Source organism: Hirundo rustica, chromosome 15, assembly GCF_015227805.2.
Source record: "Hirundo rustica isolate bHirRus1 chromosome 15, bHirRus1.pri.v3, whole genome shotgun sequence".
NCBI lineage: Eukaryota > Metazoa > Chordata > Aves > Passeriformes > Hirundinidae > Hirundo > Hirundo rustica.
This window is the reverse complement of record NC_053464.1, coordinates 289,657-317,086: the sequence shown is the minus strand read 5'-3', so window position 1 is coordinate 317,086 and position 27,430 is coordinate 289,657. Positions and strand designations below refer to the sequence as shown.

The 27,430-nt window shown below is 40.1% G+C and overlaps 2 protein-coding genes across 6 annotated transcripts in view; one reads left to right on the top strand and one right to left on the bottom strand.

Annotated features, from left to right (window-relative positions):
- TMEM204 (transmembrane protein 204) overlaps positions 1–26,633 on the top strand; it is a 28,574-nt gene extending 1,941 nt beyond the window's left edge. The window contains exons 3-4 of the mRNA XM_040079195.2: positions 12,255–12,410; positions 24,229–26,633. Of these exons, the coding sequence (XP_039935129.1) occupies positions 12,255–12,410; positions 24,229–24,473 (401 nt within the window). The 3' untranslated portion in view covers positions 24,474–26,633. The remainder of the gene's footprint in view (positions 1–12,254; positions 12,411–24,228) is intronic.
- Positions 1–27,430, bottom strand: part of IFT140 (intraflagellar transport 140) — a 97,592-nt gene that overhangs the window by 17,422 nt on the left and 52,740 nt on the right. For all 5 annotated transcript variants that reach the window (XM_040079186.1, XM_040079184.1, XM_040079187.2 and 2 more), the window contains one exon: positions 26,665–26,861. In XM_040079186.1, the coding sequence (XP_039935120.1) occupies positions 26,665–26,861 (197 nt within the window). The remainder of the gene's footprint in view (positions 1–26,664; positions 26,862–27,430) is intronic.

Genomic DNA, 27,430 nt, shown 5'->3' with positions numbered 1-27,430 from the left:
GCCTTAAAATGTGTAACTACTCTTCTTGGTGAAAAAATACAATTAATATACAACTTAGTGACTACAAAAATCATTACCCATGGTGTGTTTTTTGTTTTGCACTTTCACAGATCGTGGGATCTGAAGCATGCAAATAGCTTACACCGAGCTAGGGAAAATTATTGGATAACATGAGAATTACAGAACTGATTAATAAATAATAAACCTTACATATCACATTCATAGCATTAATGGTGCAACCCCGGTCTTCCAGATCAGAATTGTGCTGTAACAGGATCACAGAAAGGCTTGGGTTGGAAGGGATCTTAAAGACTGTCCAAAATATTTGCAGTCACTGTGGCTGGGACAACAACTACCCTGGTGCCAAGAGGTTTCTCCTCTAAACCCCCTCCACTCCCAGCAGCCAGGCTGTGAGCAGCCATTCAAAGGAAAATCAGTGCTTCTGCTGCATCCTTCAAGGCATGAAATTTAACAGAACAAATGGCTATAAAGTCCATGCCTCAAGAGACCATAGAATCTCCCAAGATTTCAAGGAGGCTCATACAGCTCTGGCACGTCTGAGTTGACAGCATCTGTAACACACATGATTTCAAACCAAATTTTTTTCATGGTTTGAAATATGGAGAAAGAGGAATTGGCCCTTAAGAGTTTCTCAGATCCCTCTGGAGAGAAATCAAAGAAATATCAGAGGCATTTCTTTTAAAAATGCTTTAATGTGGACCCATTCCAGATCATATCTTCCAACAAAATTATGCAGAAACATTTTTTTGCACATTTGCTAATACTAAGCCTGCATAAATCACAAACAGAAAATTTCTCAAATGTTTTAAAGTCCTTACCCTTTGAATACTTTTTTAACTGAGAGAACTTCTATAATAAATGGTTATAAAAAGGATTAGGCTGTGGGAGAAGTTCCTTGATGTGTTTTTGCAGCTTCATCTCTGGAATCACTTCCCCAGTTAATACTGATAAGCCATATTCTAACTTGAAGAACATGTGCACCATTCACAAATAGTAGAAGTACATGTTATGTTCTGAACACTGGAACAAGCTTCTGCACAGAGAATTTGGCTCCTACAGTATTTTTAACAAACAAGCTTGCACTTCTTGCTGTGTGCAGGCTAGCAGGTGTGTGGTACCTAAAGATGAGAGGTATTAGTTTCATGGCAGAACTGTCTGGGCAGCAGTTTCTGATGTCAAATAGAAGGATAATGTGACAGAAAATTTCCAAGGAATAATTATAGCATTATCAAGTCCTCAGAAGAATTATCTGACAATCACTGTTAAAAATTCTAATTTAAAGGAGGCTTTTCAAGGCCAGGGACTTGATCTGTATAGGAATAAAGCATCCATTCCCTATTTAATGTGGAAGCAAATAGCAGGAAAAGGCCAATTCTGAATCTTGATAAAGCATTTAAAGGAAAATCCTCCCTCTGCTGTTGTGTCATGACAAACTCAATAGGAAACAACTGTGGCATTTATTTTTAAGACAATTTTGTTTCCATGGATGTACACATGGTCAGTATGAACTTTATTTTGCATCCATGGATTTGTCATCCTAAAGAATTTCTCTAATAAGAAATCCCGCATTATTTTAGTAATACCTGTGGCAATCCTCATCTCTCAGTTGTGTATAAATCACAGACATGCAGGGGTGTGTGTCTGTATGCATATGCATACATACATCTAAAAATAACTTTATAAAAGAAAAAAATGCCTTCCTCAATACCGAGCTACCACAAAGTGTTTTGGACACTGTTTGCAGAACAATATAGAAAAGCTGTTCTGCCAATGGCAATGCAAAAGAGGCCACAATCTGGCTCATATAAAACAATGTATTTATACACGTAAACATACATATTTCATAGGCAAGCTATTTATCTCTCATTTCAACAGAAAAACTGTAAACTCTTTGGGAATTGGCTTGTCCATGTACTAAGGACTCCTGTACTGGCAGTATGTAACAGCCAGCTATAGGCACTACCATAAGCTGGCTTCCTCCCTGGCAGAGAGAAGTATGTTCTTAGAACTTGCTTTTCACTACCTTCCTCTGCCTGCTGTTTCCTTGAAATCCCAGAATCATGGTATGGCTTCAAGCCCATCACAGCCCAATCCCTGCCATGGGTGAGACACCTTACACTATCCCAGGCTGCTCCAAGCTCCATCCAGCCTGGTCTTGGACACTGCCAGGGATAGGGCTGCCACAGTTTCTCTGGGCACCCTGTGCCAGGGTCTCACCAACCTCACACAGAGGAATTTCTTCCTAAAAGTGTCCAAAAAACCCCCAAAAAATCCAGGGACAAGAGTAAATTATATTAAAAATACAGTGAAATGATGCGTTGCAATGTGAACTACTTCTACAAGGCACAGCATCAGAAGCACGGGCAACTGATTCCATGGGAAAGCACTTCAACTCTGTCCTTCAAACCTCACTGCTCCTGGAAGTGGAGATACCACGGCCTTTCACTTGTCTTTATCTACCTTTCTCTTTCTCACCCTTTTGCTGTGCAGCCCTGCACCTCTCTTTCAACCCCCTATGATGCTGAAAAGCTTCTGTGATGGTTCAGATGACTAACAGCAGAAGAATCCCCAGGTTAGGGTGGAAGTTTTGGACATGAGGTGGGATGGAGTTTTTGGTGGATATTTTTCCACTGGATTAAGCAGTGGCATCAGAGTCCAAAAAGTGCTGCTGCTAACACTAAGTGAGAAGGGTGTAAAGGAGGAGTGAGATGGCTCCTTTTTTAATGGTAATAAACTCTCAGATCTGAAACTTTCCCCTATGTTAAGAATCAGCCCAGCTGTGATGACATCAATCCAAGCTTTTATAACTTGGACAAACCATGGAATGATACAAGCATAAATGCTTAACTGAGAATTCAGATTGTCTACCCCCTCTTCAAACACTTTAAGGAAACCTGGCCAGGTAGTCTAACTCTCCTGTCACCTGAGTGTAGGCAAAGACATTTGACAAAGATTATGGAGCTGCAGTTTCAGAGCTGTTGAAACATTACGGAATATTATGCTCTTGCCTGCATCTCTTAATGGTTCAGAAAAAGCCCAGAGGCAGCAGCCTCACAGCCTCAGTAAGAGCTGGGGTAAGACAGCATGTCATGAGTAGTCAGCACTGAGCTTTGTGCCCATGTCACATGTGAGCAAGGGCAGCACACCCAGCAACTGGCCCCGCAAAGGGACACGTGAGCTACCTTGAGTGGCGAGAACATGCAGCTACACCACCAGTGATGCCTTCCAGAGCCAACCCTTCTCAAAGCCACTTAGGTCTTGGCCCAGTACCATGCCAGGAACGCTGCACAAACACACCAGATTACTAGGAGTTAACTTAGATATTTTTAAGCACACTGCAGGGTACAAATATGTCCTTAAGTCCTGCCATGCTCTGAGGCTATCTCTGGATGGGCACAGGGAGATGATTTATTCATCAGCCGAGGTCACAGTTTGTCCCTCTTTGTCTAAAGAACATTAGGAACAATGTGGAAAGGCAGGAATAGGGAGGGGTTTAAAAGATACAAAACCTCACTGGATTCTTCAGGGCTGCAGGAGACACAAGGAAAATTGCAACAGCAGGATGCATGTTTCAACTTCTGATGCTCAGAGCTGGACTGCTTGTGGGAACTGCAGTTCTAACAAGGAATGTAATTTATGCCAGGGAGAGGCACAGCATCAGGAGCAGCTACATGACTGCCACAGAGACCCCAGGTAAACACCTGTCCAGCCTGGATGGATGATTGTTGCACACACATGGACACAGGGACATTTGGTGGCTGAGGCAGGATGCTGCTCAGGGTGGGAACAGGAGCTGACATTTGCTACCGAGGCAGCCATTCACCTTAATGCCCATGTCCACTGCATTTACGCAAAGTTCCAATGTCTCCAAAATTTCCAATTTCTCTGAAATTTGGCTGGCTAGAAGCCAGGCTGAGTCAAGCAGCTGAATGTGCTGTAGATGTATTACTTGTCTACATATATATATATATTTCCATATAGGGAGACCCAGAAAGGAGGCCAAGTGCATCTGGAAAACACAGTAACTACCATCAGATTAAAAAAAGCCCCAAACCTTATTATACACATGATATATATTGCCTGATAGACTGCTCAGGCTGTTCCAAAGAGAAAAGGCAGCACGGGCAGCTGGCAGCTCAGGGTTTGTGATTTCCCATCCTAATATCTGAAATATGAGCAACATTTAAATAAGTGACACTACTAATTTAATGACAGAGGCCAGTAGATATGAATTATGAGAGACATGGCTTTTCAACTTAGAGTGAATGGTCATTTTAATGTTGGGGTGCAATTCCATGTACTCATTTTGGAAAAGTGCAAAACTCCTTAGGATTTGGGAGAGGAAAATGAACCTAATACATGTTTCAATGCAGTACATACACAAGTATTGCACAGAAATATTGTCAGAGCAATCAGAGCTTGGTTACTCTTGCCATCAAAACTTTGAAATCAATTAAAGCATTATGAGTGAAAATGGTGCTGGAGCTTTTGAAAATTTCAGATTAATGCATTTATCCAAGCCACCAATACAGAATACCCTGCTGAGTTTTATAAAGAGGCAAATCATGATATCTAGACAACTCATACCTCATCAGAAGTAGCTGTGTCTATTAAAATGAATCACTGTATTGAAGGATCTCAATTTTGAGTTTGCAAGGGCCCATTCACTTAACCATAAGGACTTGCTTACGTTGAAAATAGTTAATGGAGCCATGTCTTCACTCCAAAAGTAACGACTAAAGCTGTTATAAAAAACACCCACCAACTACATCTCCTCTCCCCAACAAGATCTATCTGCCTTTCAAAATAAGTATTCAAATGTGAAGTTTCACACTTAAATGAGCTAAATGGTTAAGTTCCAAAATATGCAAAGGGTTGTAAGATTCCACTAGTTTGTCAAATCAGAACATTACTGTAATTGTGCCAAAACAGATTGGGGTTTTCCCTCCTCCCTTCCTCTTCCTTGAATTACTATTTTTAAGGAAAAAAAAAAAAAAAAAAAAAAAAAAAAAAAAAAAAAAAAAGCAAGCATAAATTGTATACTTAAGAAAGCCTCCCAGGAGGTGAAAAAAGCAAAATAATTTTTGAGATATCCATGCATTCATAATTTTTAAGATATTCATCCAGCAACAGAATGTACTGAAGAGACTTGTTGCTGCAAGCTCTATGGCTACTTACAAATATTTTTTAAAAGGACCAGAAGAGACTTCCCTTTTCAAGACAAAGTCAGTAGGACCTGCAAACAACATAATCATGTGGAATGGGTACGAGCCAAAAAAGAAATTCAGATCTGTTTCACTTTAAAAAAAATAGTGACTATTCAGACCATCAAAATACATTTGCGTCACATAAGCACCTCTTTAAAGCTTCTGATGGTCTCAGCGACACAGTCACGGAAAGGTGCACTGAGATACTGCCAGCACTTGGCTTAGTTTGTTTCACAAGTACTTTAAAGTGTTTCTATATATTTACTAATTCATACTCAAAGAGGCTAGCAATTTAATACCAGAAGTTTAAACTGACAGAAGAAATGAAAAGACTTTATAAACAGAGCACAGGTTTGAGGCATAGCATGATGCTGATAATTACAATGATTCTATTTATTTTGCCTATGATCTCAGAAGTGTTTAAACAGTAACTGCTGACCTCCTATGCCCATGTTGTAAAATGAAGCACACTTGTACTTTACACTCTCATAGTGTGCTTGGTATCCAAAGGCACAGCTTCAGCTGATTTCTATGGCAGCTGCAGAGACCTCTCAGCACATCTCACCTTTGCTGACAATGCTGACATCCAAAACAAAGGAAACACGATTCATTGCCAAAAGTTTGACTGAAGTGATTTTTTTTTTTTTTTTAATTTCTAAGGAAGGGTTTATTTTAAAATTATTTATTAATACTGAACCCAGCTCCCCAGGTTGGAACTCAGGTTTATGAACAGCAGGACCATAAGTAAGAGTCAACAAGACAGATGCCTTACTTCTTCTGGCTCTTGCCTTTCATCCATTTAGGTTCAAGCATATTATTCTGGCTTTTCCTAATTTTGGTACTTGGTTTACATTTCTGAAGTCCCTATAATGTGGCTTTTAAAAATTACTACAAAAGGCTGAAAAATATCAGCAAAACATCAGGTTCTAGAGGAAAATGGCATGTTCAGTTACAATGTCTGATTATATTAGAGAAAACCTAATTACTTATCTAGTTAGATTTTTATCAGAGGATTATGATCTCAGCCTGCAGACATTCAGCACAAGAAGATGAAGTCTAGCACAGTTAAAAGAAATTGCAAATGAGTTCTAACAAAAGTAAGTGAAGCAACTTAAGTGTAAGGAGCATTACCAGTTTCATCTATAATCAATTAGAAAACTCTTTTCAGAAACAAACCATTTATTGTCCTTTCCAGAATAAAGTCACGTATGGACATGAAGCACTTAAAAGGACAATTAGGTGCACGTCAGAAGGTGTCCTCAATAATTCACTGAATGATTAATAAATAAACCCAAGAACCATAAAAAACAGCATCAACAGAATATTTTGTTTTAAATTCCTTTCATTACAAAACCAAGAAGCAACATACCTCAGGAGATGTAAAGAATGGATGTAATAATAGATGCAATCAGCTTCACAGCGAGCTAAGGTGGCACCATCCTTCACCTAAGCATAACCCATCCTACAATATTAAGAGTTTAAGAGCTAATTATGAATTTAAATACCATTTTTGGGATGCACCAGACTTAGTGTGCCACAGTGGACAGGGATAACAGCACACTCCCAGTCAGCTCGTACAGCTCAGATGTCAGCAGAAGATTGTGAAGACAGAGATGCTGGGAGTCAGCAGTGTCCCATGCACTGAATAAACCCGTGGTCACTACATTCTTCCCAGGGCTGGATACTTAATAACTTACTCACAGAAGCTGGATTAAAGTTTGCACTAAAATTTTTGTTTATCGAGAGGCATCTTTCTCAGGGGGAGTTTTAGATTGCTATGAAAATATCTTGAGCCATTTTGCTTAATCATTAAAAAACCTGAATTCCCATTTAACTGTTTTTTTCCCCCCTCTATGCGGACAGAAAAGGAAAAAAAATGCTCACATTTTAAGCAATAAACACAATGTGATTTTCCAGGGAGATTGTCCTTCCTCATTATCCCAAAACACTACAAATTACTCTCCAGTATGACTAGCCTACTTCTGCAAACAGTCCTGGGGCCATCCTGGAACATAACACCAACAGTTCTGGAGCTATCATGGATCAAAACAACAAAATTGCTACTTGTAAATAAGAAAATCCAATTAACAATCCAGATGGATACAGATGATTTAGGAAGTGAGCAAAACAAAGAAACTGACTTGGTCTCATCCGTAGAATTTGGGTTTGACTCTTGATTGATCCCTGTTTCAAACAAAGCAGAATTCATTAAGCCAGTACCTCAGTCTGTAACAAGAGTCCCAGATGGATGCCCTGTCCAGGAATTAACTGCTTCTCTGAGAAAAGGGGGTCCACAATGGGCTTCCAGAAGGAAAAAAGCAGAGACTAGCACTGTATGCTGATGAACAGCAGATACTTAGAGTAGAGGTTTTGGAGCCAACCCTTTCCAGCTTTCAACAGCCAAACTGCATCTTAAGGGAGCTGAATAAAGGTATGGATGGAGGGCTTGTCCTCCCTCTTTCACCTGTCACATGCACACAAAGGAATGAACACCTTCTGCAGTGTCTCGGTCTGTTCTGCTGCAAGTACTGACCTCAAGCTACAGACAACATCCACCTCCGGCCACAGGGAATTCCATCACAGTTAAATTTCAAGAGACGAATGACATTAACAATAATGAGGTCAAAACAAAGTAGGATAGCCAAAATACAAAATACCTATGCCATGACAGTCTTAAGCAATAGATTCTGGAAGTGAGGGGCTAACACAAATGCCACCAGTAACCGTGCAGACACTAAACCCACTGTGACCATCTGGTTTTACTAATTGTCATTAACAAACAAAATGCAAAAGTTGATGAAGTCTGCAGTGGCCACAAAAAGTGACACTGGAATCATGGCTACTATAAACGAAGCTGAAATGGTTGAACAGCTGATCCTAAATTTATACTAATTATCAAATCTATAGAAAACTCATCAGAATAGACCGAAGCTGGCTATTGAGGCATTTTTGCTGTACATATAATTTAAAATAGAGTAAAAGAGCACAAACGTAAATACTACATTTCACAGCTTTGACAAAAACTATATTGCAACCAGTTTTATAAGAGATTAGAAATATTTATTCCTGGACTGAGCAGCCATTCAAGCAGGAGAAGAGCTTTGTGTCCTGGCCTTCTTCAACAAGATTTCCCTCTTCACTGGCTTTGGGCTGAGCTCTGAAGAAATACTTTGACATTGCACACGCAATTCCCTTTCTTGATCCATACTGTCCATTGGTTGTTGTCACTAAAAAGAGGCCAGAGATGCTGGTGCAGAAGCTCAGTGGAGGGTTGTGTATGTACAAAATAAAATTATAACGTGCTGAGCTGACAGCATGCAAAGTCACAATGGCTGTGAGTAAGGAAGCACAGTTACCTCACACTTTCAGGCTGAATACAATTAACGAGCTCTACTGCAAGAAGAATGGGCTTTATGCATTATTATGAGAGTTATCCATTATTGATGGGCTGCCCAGGGTAGGGGTGGAGTCCTCTGAAGGGACTTCAATCTCTGGAGGGATTTAACACGTGTGGATGTGGCACCTGGGAACATGGTTAGTGGGGGCCTTGGCGGTGCGAGGGAACAGCTTGACTTAATGATCTTAGGGCTCATTTTCAGTTTGACTTGAGCTTAGGGCTCATTTTCACGCTGAACAAGTCTGTGATTCTAAGTTTGCTTTTTTCCCCAAGAGGAATCATTACAATTCTAGAACAAAATCAAAAGATGATAGATCATACATTAAACCTGTTAGAATAAACCAACATCTCTCATATGAGAGATGGGAAGGTACTCAAGTTGTAATACTTTATTCCATAAAAATAATTGTCTTCACATATAATGAAATCATACCAGCTACTTCCTTCTTATTTTACCAATCATCAGCCTGCTGCAGCTCCATGGACCATATGCAACCTTCTTTCTGGTTAACAGGAGCAGCTATGCAAAATACCCATTGCATTTCCACACCTTTCTGAACAGTGCAGTGTATTAGGCCAATAAACATCCCTAAGTGTGGAGTTCTTACAAACAGCAGCAAAGATCGTGTTACCCATTCAATGCACTTCCAGCTGCAGTAGAGGGCAACAATCAAAGTACCATTTTGTAAAGATTAAATTGTTACAAATCTGCCTGAAGTTCAACTGAGTCACAGTCAGAAACTTATTATTTTTAGTATGCATGATATAACACAATCTGTAGCAAAGCTTAAAGTCTGTAATAAAGTTTAAAAAAGTTACTAATAGCGGCAAAAGCAAAAATTGGGTGTTAATTTCCATGTCAGGGGCCAATATGTATTTCTGGCATAAACTTCCGAGTTTTAAAGATTATTTATATATAGAGGCTTTTTGTTTTGGTTTGGTTTGGTTGGGTTGGGTTTTTTTGAGCTCATGCATGCTATATGCCTGCTGTTACTTCAGGCATTTCTTCTTTGAAAGTCATTACTATCTCTTCAGCAAGCACTGGTACTCAAAGTATTACAGAAGTCCATCTGAGTGGAAAAACAGAACACTCTGAATGTTGAAAGTTTACTGGTGTTTACAAAGCTCAGACATCCAACTGTGATTCTATTATCCAATGTGCTTCACGACCTGTGAGCATCCAACATGGCAAGAGATGGAAATGCTGCCAGTGCTAAAAAGGCAACTTTGGAAGTTAAACACAAAATCTTTGAACAATTTTTTTTGAGTAACTGGTCAGAAATTAACTCACTAGGAGAAGCCAAAAATACATAGTATGCTACCTTCTTAACATTTTATTCAGTGGAAAATGTTTAATGGACTATCGTTCTTAACTAACTCTTCACATACAATACTATATTTTATTAAATTTTAATTAAATCATGAGTTGATACTTAGAACACAGGTGGGTTAAGACAGTCTGTGAGGGGAAAATAAAGGGTAAACACAAAAGTAGGTCAGACTTCATGATTAACAATTAAATTTACTCTTGTTTATATCAAGTTTTGTTTTCTGCACTTCCTAGCAGTCTCCCTGCAAGATCAGGAACCAAAGTATGGCAGTCAGTGCATGACCAAACTTAAAGCCTGTTAGAACACTCCTAAAAAATCTGCTCCAGAGTCTGTCTTTCTCTAGTATATATCAACTTACACATGGTGCTAGTTCTGTTTCAGAATAGCAGTGACACATTAGCATGCGATGTGAAACAATGATATTTTTAACTCCCACCTTTTTCTAGAGAAGAAGGAAAAGGATAAAAACAGGACATCCATCAGGTTAACAGGAAAAGCAGGAAAAAAGTCTGACTAAAAGTACCCAACTCTGCAGTTAATGCCATTCAGTAGCCAGCTGGGAGACACATTTTAATCAGGTTTCTAGCCAAGACTGCAGATGTTCATGTCTGTAATCATTGCTGCATTTGCTCTTTAATAGATTATCTCGGGTTGGAAGGGACCCACAAGGATCATCCATTGTGTTCAGCTCCTTGTTCCTTGCAGGACTACCTTAAACAAAAACATATCACTAAGAGCATCATAAACAAACCACAACTCTGGCAGCCTTGGTGCCACGACCACTGCCCTGGGGAGCTTACTCCAGTGCCCAACCACCCTCTGGGGGAAGAACCTTTTCCTAGTAATGAACATAACCCTCCCCTGACAGAGCTCCAGCCATTCCCTCAGGTCTTGGCATCAGACAGCAGAGATCAGCACCTCCCCACTGTGAGGAAGGTGCAGAATGTGACAGGTCACCCACACTTCAGCCTTCTCTTCCTCTGGCTGAACTGGCCAAGTGATCTCAGCCACAACTTGTGTGTCTTACCCTTGAGGCCTTTCATCATCCTGGTTACCTGGGCATCCTGCCACCATTCAATGTAGTTTTTGAGTTTGTCATCCTCCCTGTCATGGTGTTCCAAGCCCGTGCACTTTCCTTTTCAGTTCAAGAAGATCCCTGCTCAGCCAGGCCCTCCTTCTTCCCTGCTTGCATGATTCCCTATGCTTTAGAATTGCTGGCTCCTTCACTATTAAGAGGTCACCACTTTGCCCACAAGTCTCTCTTTACAAATCACACATGTCAGAGGGCACCTTTTCTAGCGCCCTTCAGTCCCTGCACCAGAAGTTACCTTCAACATGCTTCAGAAATTTCCTGGATCTGTTTGGGTCTGTTGTATATTTTCAGTTGATGTCTGGAAACTTAAAATCACCCTTAAGGTCCAGGGGAGCTATCTAGAGACATCCCTTAATTCCTTGTACTATAATTCATCAGTATCATTGTCCTGGCCAGGTGGTCAATAGTAGACCCCCACAACATACTCCCACAACTACACTGTTATATATATATGAACTTACATATATATATTTATACACACACACACACATTCACACACACTATTTTTAAAAACGTAGCTTTTTACCTGTACATGCAAACTCATTCAGAATTGCCAAGCCTTGACATCTTCATTACAACCATCTCCTTTACTACACAGATGGCAAAATAAGTCTTTGCAGTCTATCCCCAAAAGAAGAAAAATTTAAGAATTTTCTGTACAAAGCTTCTGTAAACCAGCAAGACCTGAACATTAACATCCACAGAATGTTTTTTAGGACAATACAGATGGACTGGGGGAAAAAGAAATTCAGGGTGTTATTGGTTTGTCTTTGCGATGAATATTATTGTAGGGCCTTGAAAAACTATTTATGGTTCCATTTTACTCTGTGCCACACAAATAGAAAGCAAACATCGATCCTGCCTCAAACATTTCTGGCTATGGATTGCAGGTAAAATCTTCAGTGAAGAGAATTCCAGCATCTCCAGTAGGCCAGTCTGGGAAATTAATTGCTTGTTTCATGCACTGAAGCAATATTTATGGGCTGCTGTGCAACTAAAGGAAAGAATCAATACATATCCTGAAAAAAATCCTTTCTTAATCAGACTGCAGGGAAGGCAGTTAGAACAAGGGACTGCTGGGAGAAAGGACTGCTGTCTGAGCATTATTTTCTGTGGACTGACAAACTTGATATTCCTGCTCAGTCAGGATTTTCTTTTTCACGATGTTCCATTATTGTAACTTTGCGCTGCCTCTGTTTCCGTAGTGCAGTTCGACATGATGCGTGCCTGCAACCTCATCGCCACAGTGGCTCTGACTGTTGGCCAGCTCCTCTTTGTCCTGGGGCTGATGGAGCTCCCCATCATCTCCCAGGATACCCAGTGGTGGGAGGAGGCCATGGCTGCTGTGTTCCAACTTGCCAGTAAGTCCGCTTCTTTCTACTGATGTAAAAGTGCTCAGCCTCTATTAAACAGAGGTGGAAAAGTGTTTCTGACTTTATAAATCTTTCAAGTGACAAGAAATAGCAAAAAGGCTTATATCTGAAAGCAAGGTCACTGCCTCTGGGAAGCTCTCCCCATGAGATTCTGCAGTACATGAATAGAAGCTTTTATCTGGGATATATCACAATGAGGCTTCTGCCAACCAAAAAAAAACCCCAAGCCTTTATTATTTCCTATGAAACCAGGAAGGCAAACATAAGAGAAACCAACTGGATACATCGTGATCCACAATTTAGCAGGGCAGAATACACTAAAGGAACTGTGAAAAAGCAGAGATGTGCTGGGCAAATTTTTGAAGCCTTCTTGAAACATGATTATTTTATTTTAGCTAACTGAATTTTACTCAATGACCACCAGCTGGATTTTGACAAACAGATACATCTGCAATCCAGTAAAGAAAGATGAAGTCAATTCACACCACTGACTGCTATAAATAAAATTCCCACAGCAATTCTCATGCACTGTATACAGAGCTGCATGAGGAAAAGAGGAAATGGGTTTATCATAATTCCATTTTGACAGCAGTGGCAACAAAGTGTAAACATTCTGCAATAAAACCTTTCATTACTACCTAAAGTAAGTAACTTCAGTATTCATTACAGTAAAGAGTCCAATCCTACACAATATCCATGCAGGAAAACATAATTAATGGAGTAACATTCAAGCTACTTACAAGATCAGATTAAAAATGCATTTATATATATATATACACACATATATTATATTATTAATCTAAAGAACAGGTTATAATAAAGCAACAGCATTTTATTTTAAGTTTTAATTTCGACTTAACAACTCAGAATATTAAGGATGGCATAAAACTACCGAGTCCTCAGGTTTATACCAATGCAAGATCAGAATCTGGCCTAGATCATTTAAGTATGGTCTCACAGTCTCACAGCAATAAAATGGCCAAGGTTTTTTAGGTCCACTAAGGATGAGGAACCTGAAATCCAGATGAGAGGAGGAGACTGCAGAGGTTCTGCAACCATCAAAGCACCTGATACATCTTGCAGGTGCAGCAAGAGCCTCAAGCATCTGACAGTGCTTCCAAAAGACAGATACGCAGCCTTGCCACAAAAGCCCTCCCTACAGCCCCCTCATGTCTGAGTTACTGTGGATACTTTCTGGATAGTTCTTAACTATCAGCGTGATGCCTGCTGTACTCTCCCATCCTCTCCAAACTCAACCTGTTTTTCCAGAGTGGAAATGCATTCTGGCCCTGTTTGGATGTGTTGTTTCATTGACAAACAGCATTGACAAGCAGCTGGGGACAGCCATGGGCCTTTCTTCTACCATGTCTGCTAATTTTAGACTAGGTGGGGGGGTTTTGTGTGGGTTGGTTTTTTTTTGGGTTTGGGTTTTTGTGGGTTTTTTGGTTGGTGGTTTTTTTGGTGTTTTTTTTTTTTTTTTTTTTTTTTTTGGTTTGGTGTGGGGTTTTTTTTGTTTTGTTTTGTTTTCTTTTTCCTGTGCTGGAGTCTGTTTTAAACACAGTCAGAGAGAGACTGAAGGGCGCCAGGATATCCCGATGCAGGAGGAGGAAATGCCTGCTATTACCTGTTATGCAAGCTGAACCTTGAAATCCCCAGTGCTGGGAGGGAACATGGGAGAAAAGCCACAGTCAGAATGATTAACAAAACACTAATGAGAATGGCTCAAGAAGCTTTTGGATCAAGGAGCCTATGTCCATCTGCCTGCCTATGTTCAAAAGGTGTGAAGGGAAGGATCTGGCAGCCTGTGACAATATGAAGACAGACAATGTGATGTGTGAATCTGCAGAAATAACACAGTGACTATTCCTGCCCCATTCCCCATCCCCCATTGCAGTTATGCTACACTCTCCTTTACCATCATCAGATGGTTTTCTGCCCTGAAGTCATGATAATCACTTTACATCTCATCATCTTAACGTAACTTTATGTTTAAACGGGTTTCTTCCTGATATCCAGGTCACCTGAAGTCTTCTAGAATGCATACTTTTGAAAAAAGTGGGAAGAAGTAATTTTATCTATATTAACCCAATATAAAATACGGCTTCTTGGGACCTCATTAGTTTTCCAGAAAAATGGTACATCAGCTGCTGATTCCTTGGGACATCAGGGCTCTGCACGCACTAAACTCCCTGGACTGGCCTCAGGTGACAGCATTTAGACACTATAGAAGGGTCTTTGATATCAGACAAAACCCCTGTGCAGGGAGAAAGCCCAGCATTTCCTCTGCTCTGCTGAAGGGCTGCTGCTGCACCCGGAGACTGGGAGTTCTATACTGAAGGGGAAAACAGTGGCCACCACCCATCCTATGAGCCATGGGTGATATTCAACCTCTGAGTCTCCACTCTGAGACAGCAACCTCTCAGTCACTTTCAAAGAAAAGGAGCAATATGGAACAAATACATCAGAACAGTGAACATGATACTTATATTTAAAAGCATTTGTCCCATGCAAACAATCCAAGAGAAACCCCTGCAAGGTTCTCTCCTGCTTAATTTGAAGAGTTAAAGCCAAGGTATTTAAGGTCAGACAGATCATTTCTTTGACAAGGGCAGGTAATGTTTAAGAATGAACAAACGTAGATCTTATTAAACATTTCCGAAGTACTAGCTGGGTAATTTCTGTTTATTACACTTTCAAATGAAAGAACCAGCACCAACCTTCTGTTTTTTCCTTTTCAAAATCCAAATGATCTGAAGAATTGTTCTGCAATTCTTCATCCTTTCAGTAATTTCAGAAATTATCTTGAATCATATTCCCTCTAATTCCAGCTTCTCCTTGATCTCTACCTTTCATCCTAGAATATACCAACAAGTGCTGAAGAGAAGCACAGTGGTCACTGGTAGACTGAAATCTTGTATTATGGGGAAAGGCTCAACCCACAATTCTCTTCTTTTTACTCAACTGAAACTATGTGGATTTCATTATATTTTCCCACGGCCTGAACAAAAGTCCTTTTTGGCTTAGAAAACTAAGTGTGCTAAGTAGTATCTCCAATGTCTATTACAAGCTCAAATCAATGATCTGGAGCTTGCAGTGGCTCCAGACTCCACCACTTCCTCACTCCTGCCACCTGCACAAGCATTTGATAGCCATTCAAAGAGGATGGACCTCTGACAGAAAATCAAGCTCCAGGAAGTGAAGAGGAAGCAAAGAAGAGAGGAAACAGCAATGTTGTTTGGGACAGCAATGGGATTCACACAGCTCCAAAGCTTCCCAGCCTCACACCTCCCCATTAACAGGAAAGGGAGCTGTTTGCTTTGGAAAAGGCTCCTAGTGAAAATGGAATTAGTGTTGTACATGGAATTTTGTGTCAATGCTCAGAAATTTCCCTCTAGAGGGTTTTGGGGATTCTGTTTTTTTCCAAGGACAAACTCTATGTGCTGAATATAGGATGGATAACAGCTGACTGAAGAGCTGTTGGAAAGGGAAATCCATACTAACAGCACAGGGAAGGAAGAGCACTTCAGAGGATATTGAACTACTACAAACATTAACCTGCCAGACAGGATCAGGCCTTGAGGGGCTCCAGCTAAACCTTGATCTTGTCCAGTGATGATTAGCACAGACTTTAGAGAGAAATACTAGGAAGCTAACTGGGAAAATCTGGGATAGAAAATACTTTACATTAGATCTCATCCTGGTTTCTGAATGTCCAAGACTGCAATACACCTGAATCATGATTAATATTTTGCCAGTCCGCTTTCAGCATTAAATAACTTTAATACATAACATCCTGAAGATCAAAATGTTTCATGTTCCTACTGAGTCTGTCATTTACAGCCAAGTAAATTAGTCTCACCTTTCTTAAATTTCAAGCATTGCATTCCAGCTTTGCCCAACATGTTTTTCTGATGAAAGTCTTTCACTCCAGACCCCTACTGCATTACAGGAATGCTGAGCTCATGCATACTCTAATTTCTCTGCTCTTCAAACTAAATCAGACAAATTTTGAATCATCTTCTCCAACCACTTTAGATCAGCTGATATCCAGAAAATCTCAGTGTATAAAAGAACAGCACACCAGCTATCAGAAAACATGGTTGAAGATATTCCTGATAGCAGTGTGATCCTGAGTTCTGTACTAATTTCTTCCACCTCTTTGCTTCATAACATCCTCAAGCCAGATCTGTCCTAAGATGAAGTCTATGGAACTGTAAACCTAAAAATTCCTGAAAAGGAAGCAAGTAAATGAGATGCTCTAAGTAACCTAAAAATCATAGCAAAAATGGAGAATTTGACTGCTTGATTTGTGCTAAATGTTTTCATTATCTGTCAATTTTATTTCACCCTCAGTGCCAAACTTCCTCATTCTTTATGTGGACCACAAATGTCACAGTAAAGTGATTTTGTTTTCACACATTTGCAAAAGGAAGCATATTTGCAAAGATCCTAAAATCTGCATGTCTATCTCATTTATTTTGTTGGAAATGGTTCCCGGGAGCAGCTGAACCAGCAAATTGGGAAGGATGGTAGCTAACAAGAAGTGTGGTGAACACTCCTCATCCTGCGCAGCTGCATCAGGGAGAAGATCTGCCTATATTCTTTAAAGCTAAACTCTGATAAAAGCAGCAGACAGGTAGTTGTAGCATCTCAATGTCAAGGGCATATATTCTTACCAGAAATATGGTAAAAAGTCTGTTAACAGATAAATGTAATTTGCATATGCAAGCATAAGGAGCATGTAATGCAGAGAAAAGTGTGTGAGATGGAAAGTATCTCAACTCAAATACTCACTTTATTGCTTATGAACATGCACATTTTATATACATGGAGGTGTCTCCTAAAATTATTTCTAACCCAGTTGCCTTGCTGGATACAATTATGCAGCTCTTACCCTCTGATGTATCCAGAGATGAACAGAGCACTTGAACAATAAAAGCAGAAGATGACAGATGACACTGAAATGTCCAGGAAGATCACCTGTCAATGACTGCTTTTCTCTGCACAGGGTATTTTTCTCATGTAAAACCAGGCAGGTCTGGGCTCCTCAGCACAAGACAGACAAGGACCTTTAGAGTGGATCCAGAGGATGCCATACAGATGCTCCAAGGGTTGGAGCACCTCTGCTATGGAGCCAGCCCGGGAGAGCTGCGGGGTGTTCAACCTGGAGGAGAGAAGATTCTGGGGAAAATTTGTTGTGGCTTTTCAGTACTTAAAAGATACTTAACAAAAGACAGAGAGTGACATTTTATACGAACAGACAGCGACAAGACAAGGGTAATGGATTTAAGCTGGAAAAGGGAAGACTTAGATTAAACGCTAGGGAAAAAAATCTTCCTGTGAGGATGGGCAGGCCCTGGCACAGGGTGCCCAGAGAAGCTGTGGCTGTCCCAGGATCCCTGGAAGAGTCCAAAGCCAGGCTGAGTGGGGCTTGGAGCTACCTGGGATAGTGGAAGGTGCCCCTGCCCACGGCAAGAGGGTTGGAAAGAGATGGTTTTAAAAGACTACTTTCCACCCAAAACATTCCATAGTTCTGATTCCAGATAGGAGCCCACTGTGCTGCCTGATATGAGGCCTACTACAATTAAAGCGGAGCTTTAATTGGCTCCAGCTGCCTCAATACTAACAGGCGACATCAAGTGTGAGTATCTGCACATTTCTCCGTATTTAGACAGCTGCCCAAGAGGAATTCTGACTAGTTCACTGGGAATGCTTTTCAACATTCCATTCCAAGACTGGCATAATTTCTAAGGAAATCTCCAAAAGATAACCAACAAAAGTGATTCACTGTCAATAGGTCTAAACTGGTTAAAGATTTCCAACATAAGGTAAGATTCACTGCCTTACACTGACTAAATCTCTCATCTCAGGTTAAAGACAAGGACTGACAAACTTAAAGAACACAAGTGGAAAGCCCCTGTAATTCAGAAAAGTGAGCAACAAAAGGGTCTTATTTTCCCCGAGAAGCTGCGCTACTCACATGTTTAATTCTAAGATGTTACATGTTATCAAAATCCTTGAAAGAAAATTTTAAATTAGAACTACACAAAGCAAACAAACAAACAAACAAAAACAAAACAAACCCAACCCCAAACAAATTATTTTACTTAACTATGCACAACTGAAATCTCGAAGATGACTTGAATCTAATGGTCACACTAATTCCCTGTGGCATTAGAAACCAAAGCATCATCCAACCCGGTGCTACGATGAAGATCACGCAACTATAACAGAGGTGCCATATCTGCCTTCAACTGTAACAACTTCTTTTGTGCCAGGCTGATACAAGAAAAGGTATTTATTAAGAAATAATTTGCATACGCCCTATAGGAATCACTTTGTGAATCTATCTCATGCTGATAAATACAGCTGAGCTCCTACAAACAGCTCATTCAGGCGTGTGACTCATCACAGCCAAATCCTTCCCTGTGAAACTTGGTGGGGTACACAGAAGAGGATGAAATATTTCCCTTCCCTCTTTGCACTTCTGCACAAGCGTGGGTGGTGTATTCTCAACACTATGGCTGCTCTATTTTCCTTCTTCTCCCTTTTCTTGACAGCAAAAGCCATCCTCCAGGACAAGCTGTAAAGAGGAGGATTATAAATCCCGATATAGACTTTCTGGTAAACTAGAAAAAACAATGTGGATTTCTTCAAATGCACTATCAGTACACTAATAGAAAGGAAGAAAGAGAATTATGGTGGGTGTCTGAAAAAGAACAACAAACTACCACAGAAATAAAAAAGTGACTCTTAGAGTTCTTTTAAAATACTAAAATTCTGTACTTGGCTTGCAGCCAGCCTCAGTCAAACAGGAAATCCAGCGTACAGGTCTGAAATGTAAGTTCAAAAAGTAACATTCTCCCAACCCACCCCCACTACCACAGTCAATAGTGTTCCAACCAAAAGTCTTCTAAGTGACTTCGTTATCTGTTTCCTTCCCCAGCGGAAAAGCCACCCCCCTCCCGGCTTGTTTTGCTGCAGATGGGAAACAACCAGAGATAAACAGCAGTTCTATGGGAAAAAAAAGCATTTCAAGTAATCTCATCAGGATTTTTAGTGAAGTTGAGGCCTCTGTGCAGTCTTGAGACAATATATAATAAAATGATCTGAAATTGATTTATGTACTTAATTAAATGAATTCAGGGAAATTAAGCCATGCATTTCAAAGTTTTATCATCACTACAAAACAGAAAAGAAACTAGATCAGATGAAAATGTTCAATATTTTCATAAATAAATTTAAAGAAATATGTCCCTTCTACAGGCCTTGTCAACCTGTATTGTACACCATGAGATCAAGAATCCTGATAGCAAAGAGAGCCATTTTCTGGTTATTTTTAGTAGAGTTGTTTATGGGAAATAGTCTGGGAAGCCAAATATCTTCCTCTAGGTATTTTACTGGAATACTGAATCTGAATTTAGTCATTTTTACAAATATCTATCTAAAAAGAGAAAAGTCACCACAGTTAGCTCTGGAGACTATTCTTACAAGAAGGTTAATTTTTATAGGAATACTATTATATGGCACAAATATGTCAACTGCATGTTTTTGCTCAGTCATTTAGAGAACAGATTAAATGTTCCACCCCAATTCTTGGCTAGATTACAAGACTCCTCTAAGGGCAAGGAAAACATATGTAGCACATTGGAACACTTTGCTTCAAGAAGTCCAAGTTTGATTAAGCTGTTACAGACAAAATCTATCCAAGCAAACTTTGGCATTTTCACACATCATCATCTTCACAAAAGTAGCATTCATCAAAATTTACATCTCACCATCCTATGCAAACTCAGTCTTTTTTGATCATTATGATTTCTTCACCTTTCACTATGGAGTTCCTACATTTATAATTCCCATATCAAGTCATGCTAATATGAAATAAGAATGCTGGAAAATAACTTTCTCAGTGACATTTCTATTCTGGAGTTCTCTGACTCTTGCAGAACTGTAAAACTAATTGCATAAACTCTACGGTAATGTGCTTCCACCTCTGCTGCCTCTGTCATGTGTTTGTTCTTAATGTCAGTTCCTGTCTAAACTGCAGCAAAGGATCCCAAACAGAATGCATGCTTTCACTCAAGAGCTCTGGCAACTGGCTCCTGCAATCTATCAGTTCAGAGAGCTCTCAAACCCAGTCCCTCTACCCCACTCAGCCCTTGGCACAGCACTGGGAAAGGAGATAAAGCCTCTTGCATGCCTGGGTGCTCATCTGAGCAGTGTTTGAGCAAAGGGCTTGGGAAGAAAAAAGTCCTTCTAGCAAAAATAGCTTTACTTGGCATCCTGAAAGGAAGCCTTAGTGCTTTTCCCTGGTGGATAATTGCTCCATCAGATAGAACATAGAGACATTATGCCATTTAGGACAGTAATTGGTCATAAGTAATACAAACGCAAGAAAGACAAAGCTAAGTAATTTCATTAAAAGCTAGGTATTTAGAAAAACTTCTAAGTATTGAAAATATTCCTACAGTGGGAATTAAGCTGCAAGACACAACACAGCATCAGGGTTACTCTGTGTAACTGGTATTCCTGAACCCATGTCCCTCTGTCAAGAGCGCCTCAAAAAAATTCTGCAAGATAGTGGGAAGTAGACTGGTGATAATATTTATAACTGTCCCTTAGAGGTACCTGTGAGTGGCCACTGGTCCCAACAGCTCCTGCTCAAAATTCCTCCTGCTTAAGGTTTTACAATTTTCTTCACTCTTAAAAAAAAAATATTTAACACTTTATGGATTCCCTGTGTAAGTGTGCATTAATTGAAAATGAGTTCTGAAAGGAAAACTGAAAAAGCAAACTAATTACAAAAAGCCTGCTCGTGTGCCAGACTAAGACAGGTCTCTTGATTTATATCAATACCCTCTTTCCTGCCAATTTCAATCCACAATGAGATGAAGCAGGTCAACTTAGCTGCAAGAGGTGCAAGCATCTCCTTTCCTCTTGATTTCCTACCTTCATAAGAAAATGGCTGTCATCCTTTGAACAGTGGACTGCAAAGCAGTATCAGGTTTATATAACCCTTATAAGACCTAAATGAAGATGCAGACATCCAAATTCTTTATAAGCATATCACAACTAGCATGCTCTGCTCCCAATGCTCTGAAATACAAAATAAACACAGGAAGTTGTATCATCCTGGTTCCACAGATGGGCAACCAAGCCATCTCAGATGAAAGATTAAAAAACCTGATGTCTTTCACAAAACAGAAGCTAATCTCCCCCTCTCTTCTCTACAATTTGCCTCAGGACAAGCTGAACTTGGAGACTCACACTGGAAATGAAGGGAAAATATTTCATTTGTGGCAGCAAACCATTAATGTATGGATCAGTGATTTCTACAAACTCAGTGTGCTCCACACGGCCACATTCTCTCCAAATGGAACTTGTTTATAACGAAGCTGAACCATGAAATAACTACCATATTTACTGACAAAACCAAGGAGTTACTGTGTCCTTACAATTGTGTCAACAACCTAAAACCTAAATATTAGGCTTTTGTGAACATCAGAGTGGGGAAAGAGCAGTAAAGAGCTACTCCTCCTAGAAGAACCTATTTTCTCCTTATTTATCCTCAGACAGAGAAATGCCTGACTCAAAACCCTCTCTGGACATGCCAGCTGTGGGACAGTGCCACCTCAGGAGGAGAAGGTGCAGCAAGCAACTGTTACAAAGCACCTTCTAGGTAGCCTCAGGAGAGCCAAGGATGCCAGACATCTCCTGAAGGAGTATTCATTCAGTGTTTGTATTATGAGGAGGTGGATTCAGCCTCCATTTTACTGACTCACAGAATAAGTACAAGTGTCACACCTTTAAGTAATGATTCATTTTTTTCCTCCTACTTGTATGTCATGTCCCTGTTCTGTGTTTTTTATCTGTATGTAGTTGTGTCTTTTCCATCTTCCCTGCATTACTAGTAGTTGTTTAAGAAAAAGACTCGATACAAATGCACACTCAGGATGTGCTCTTTCATGGAAAATCAAGGACCAGGGCTCACACCATTGCCCTGTAGCCATGGGGACAGTGTTTGCAGGCACAGGCACTGTGGCTAGCTCAGAAAACAGCATGCAGTAACTGGGACTTGCTCTTGACTTCTCCCTGCTCAGGAACTTAGGAAGATGGTATCTAGATATGTTCTGGCAGTTCATTGATATGTATTTATTTATTCCAGTCTTCCTTTACGAAGGGATTATTTCGGCAGTGACATTCCTTTGTTATAGTGGTAGTTAAGGAAGTGTACGATAAGAAAGAGAAAATCTTTTTCTGGTTAATGAGGCATATTTGCCTCTTTGTGATTGAAGCAATCTAATTACATCCATGAATTTCTTTTAAAAAGCAGAAAAGTAGTTTCGTTTGACAATAGGTACAGGAAGAGAGACTAGGCTGGAGCCCCTGTGCTCTGGAGCCAGGCTGGGAGAGCTGGGGGTGTTCACCTGGAGAAGAGGAGGCTCCAGGAAGAGCTCAGAGCCCCTGCCAGGACCTAAAGGGGCTCCAGGAGAGCTGCAGAGGGGCTGGGGACAAAGTCCTGGAGGGGCAGGAAAAGGGGGAATGGCTTCCCACTGCCAGAGGGCAGGGATCGATGGGAGATTGGGAAGGAATTGTTCCCGGTGTGGGTGGGGAGGCTCCAGCACAGTGTGCCCAGAGAAGCTGTGGCAGCCCCAGCTCTGGAAGTGCCCAAGGCCAGATTGGATGTGGCTTGGAGCAACCTGGGACAGTGGGAGGTGTCCCTGCCTATGGCAGGGGGTGGAATGCAGAGAGCTTTAAGGTTCCTTCCAACCCAAACCATACTGGGATTGTGTGGTTCTCTGATAATATAATAAACAGAGGGCAGAAAAGTAATCGTGCGGTTATCAATGCATTCTTCAGGGAATGGGCAGGTGCTGGAAACATAAAAAAGGAAGGGAAAAGGATAGAGATTGCCCCTTAATCTAACATGGGTCCCCTACACGACTAGAACAGTCACCCCACCTCACTTCTGAAATAACATTACTATTATTAATCAGTAATGTAACTAGCAAAGAGAACGAGAAAATTTCTTCTTTTTTTCAATTTTTTTACAAATCACGTGGTGACACCTGAATGGAAATGCCAGATGAGTTCAGTGTCATTATTCTAATATTCCCTACCTTTTAGGGAACTCAGTACTGTGCTTAAGGTTACGAGGACAATAGAAACCTTGCTTTCAGTAGCTTCTGGAAGCATGACATTACTTCTGCCTCATAACACTTTTTTCCAGCAAGAAAAAATAGAATCACAAAGTTCCATTTATTTCACCTTCCCTTTTTTATTTTAAGTTTCTGTAGATTGCTTTTTACTATTTCTGTAAGATATTTAGCTAGTCATCATCTTTGCAGATGCACATAGTGGCCAGCCTTAATATACATTTTAAAATTTCAGCATAAGTGCACATACTGTGAATAAAATATATTTTTAATTCTTTTTATCATCATCAATACAGCTGTCTTCTCTTTTGGCAAGGGGAATAAGAAAAAGGGCATCTGTGTAAGTGATTCAGATGCATGGGGGGAAAAAACCAAACGTCAAATACAGCTTAGTGGGTGTAAGAAATTTAAATCAGAGTGAACAGATCTAAACTTAATTCTGAGCTTCTGTTTAAGACACTCTCTTTGCATGTATCATGAGGGCCAAATATGCCTTCAAAAACATATCCAGCATATCATAATAGGGATGGGAAGGCTCTACAGACATATGAACAGTGAGTCTGTAAACACTGAGATGCCTATGGCATTTTGCCACTACGGAATTTCAAGAGAAGAACTCATTAAAAGTAACACTGCCATTCTGTTTGCAGGTTTTGTTCTGGTTATCGGACTGGTGACGTTCTACCGCATCGGACCCTACACCAACCTCTCGTGGTCCTGCTACCTGAACATTGGAGCCTGTCTTTTGGCCACACTGGCAGCTGCCATCCTAATCTGGAACATCCTCCACAGGCGTGAGGACTGCATGGCGCCCCGCGTCATCGTCATCAGCCGCACCCTGAGCGCTCGCTTCCGCCAGGGCCTGGAAAATGACTACGTTGAGTCACCATGCTGAAAGAGCACACTTGAAAGGGTGAAGATCTCCAGGGAGACCTGCACTGCAGTTATTTTCTATAAAGATATGCTATAATTTAAGGGTTGAAAGACATCACAATGTTCACTTGTGTGGGCAGAGGCCCTCAATTATTATTCGGATGGGCTCCATCTATATACATATGTATAAAACACAATTTTATATATATATATAAATAATATTATATTGCCCTCTCCTTCTGCTGTACAGCACAGGATTCTTGGGTTGCCTGCATGGTAGCAGGGTCAGCTGGAAAAGATACCAAATGTATGCAATGAGAATACAAGAAAGAGGGAACCAAACACATTTTTCTCTGTCTCCATCAACTTCTCCTGCTCCCTAAAAATAAAACAAAAAGCTATAGGAGACCAGTAACAATAGCTTGGTAGTTCACAGGCAATCTGAGAAAGCAGTACAATCACTATAGATTAAGTGATGGGTTTAAAAGTCTAAATTTCATTACTTTCTAATGCTTCTATTTACCTCTCTACAAGGAATGCATTCTCACTAGCTCCAACATCTGCTCCCAGCCCCAGGACAGACCAGAGAGTAAAAACCAAAAGCAACTCCAACTGTTCTTATGTAAAGAAAGGGATTGCAGAAGAATTAAAGTGCATTTTTTTTCAGACTTTTTTTTTTTTTTTTTTGTATCCTGAGACACAGGTCTGCTACTGCCCTATGGGTAAACAGACATTAAAAATGAGAAGGGTACGCAGCTAGAACAGGTGACACATGCTGCTGAAAAAATGTTCCAATGTTACATTGAGGGCAAATGTCTCCCCGAGGCTACCTGAACTCCCTAATAATCAGATATATGATTAAATTACACTGTTGGGAACTGCTATAAGAAAGAAATTTTCCAGCCCAAATTGGTTTATTTTCTCTCCAGCTAGTTATAACATTTGCTGCGACTTTAGAATGCTATGGCAGGCCACCAGCTCTGCCCAAAGCCACATAACACAGGGAATATTGGAGAATAGAGCCATCACTCAAGCACCCAGATTGGAAAATAAGACAAATATACAGGACTTCAGGATTCTGAGATTTAAAAACAACCTGCCTGATAACTTACTATGATAATGAAATGAAAAAATAATGCCTTTAGAATTAAGTATAATATTTATAAGCCTTACCCTGAGAAGCACATGGCCTTACGAAAGTCATATGCGTAAAAGTTTCAGAAAGAAAAACAACACATCAAAAACTATTATGCAGGAATACATGGGACACAGGAACCTGAGGCAATGACAGGTGCATAAGTGCACTCAGAATGCTGCTCTGAGCACAGTTAGTGATAGGTTTGAGGGACCATGAGCTGTGAATGTTACAAATTCCTTCGGACTGTTGTGTTGCTCCCAGCTGAGTACACTGCTTTGCTTCTTTATCACTATTTCCACACTTTGTTAAAATGTAATCATCAAGCTGGCTCTTGAGTTCTGTTCTGCACTCAGTTTGGATGTGATAAGAAACTCAACCCCGACTGCTGCTTTGCACCATGTTCCAAATGAGCAACACTCCACAGAGACTGATGCTCTAGAACAACTGCACTGCTCTAGACTGTCAGGGGAAATACCACAAAACTGACAAAGAGTTTCTTCTAGCAGTAGGTTTGTAAAAACCAACTAAGATTAGTATTCATCTGCCTGCATTGATTTTCTGGGGAAAAAAAAATATCCAGAAACAATATGTTATGATTAAATGCAGCAGTTTTTAAAATAAAATATTAGAGTATTTAAGAGACATTATATTATTTCCTCTAATATTGCAATATCCATATTATAATAATGTACATGTGAAATTAAAAATCAGCTATGTGGTCGGTAAATCTGTAACACTCGGTATTGCTGTGATTATTTTAGATGTATAAATAAAATTGTGAATGTTCATTTTTTTCTAGTGATGACAGTTTTGCCATTCAGACACAGGATTAGGTTGAAGGTTATCAGTAACTCTTTCTCTTTTAGTAAAAAAGAATCCACAATGTACTATAGACAAAGAATGAGGAGAGAATGCATTAAAATGTCTGTGAGAAATGTTTCATCTGGTTAAAAATGAAAGGAAGAATGAAATCAGAGGGGGGGAAAGGAGAATCTAGAAAGATCTACATTTCATACAACCTTTTAACAAAAATAAACTGCATCCATGAAGAAATACATACAGGTAGTTCTGATACCTTTTTATCAGCTTGATCGATTTGAAGGCCTCATCCATGTCTCCAGCAGTCAGATAGTAGCTGAAGTTCAGCATGGCATCCTGGGTGGTCTTATCACAGTCTCCCAGTCCAATGAAATCTCTCATGGGTCTTCTTGCTACCATCTGAGAGACTGTTCCTGAGCCAGACTCTGATGCTTCCTTCTCAGCTTCTCCCAGCTAAAAGGAGATGATTGTCATATAGGTATAAGGCAGGTTGAAACTTAGTCCTTTGTACACATAATTAATTACATTATTCCCACCACAGTCCAAGTTTTTATATCTGTAGGACCATAATCAATAGCGAAAATAGTCGGGAAGTTTCAGAACTTCCAAGAAAATGCCACAAAATATGGAATATGACAGAAGAGATTAGCATATTGCAGTGAACAATCAGCATGTCTGTGATCACTGGAGATGACAATATACCCCAGAAATGTAACCTCCTTTTATTACAGTCATTTTTATTTTTTATACATATGTACATTAATAGTACTACTATTATAATAGCAACGGTTAAGTTCCCAGATTTCTGAAGATTTCATAAAAGCATCTCTCCAAGTTTACTCTCTTCTCAAATATTAGTCTGCTGTTCTGAAAGTTAACTATACAGCCAAAATTGTTTTGTCCTTGCCTTTACGTTAATCTTACAAATACTGAAGCTCAGGTTCAAACCCTTCCCCTTACAACTGGCAGTTCTAAAGCTTCAGGGGCACTTTCTCCACCCAAAGCAATTCAATCATTATGCA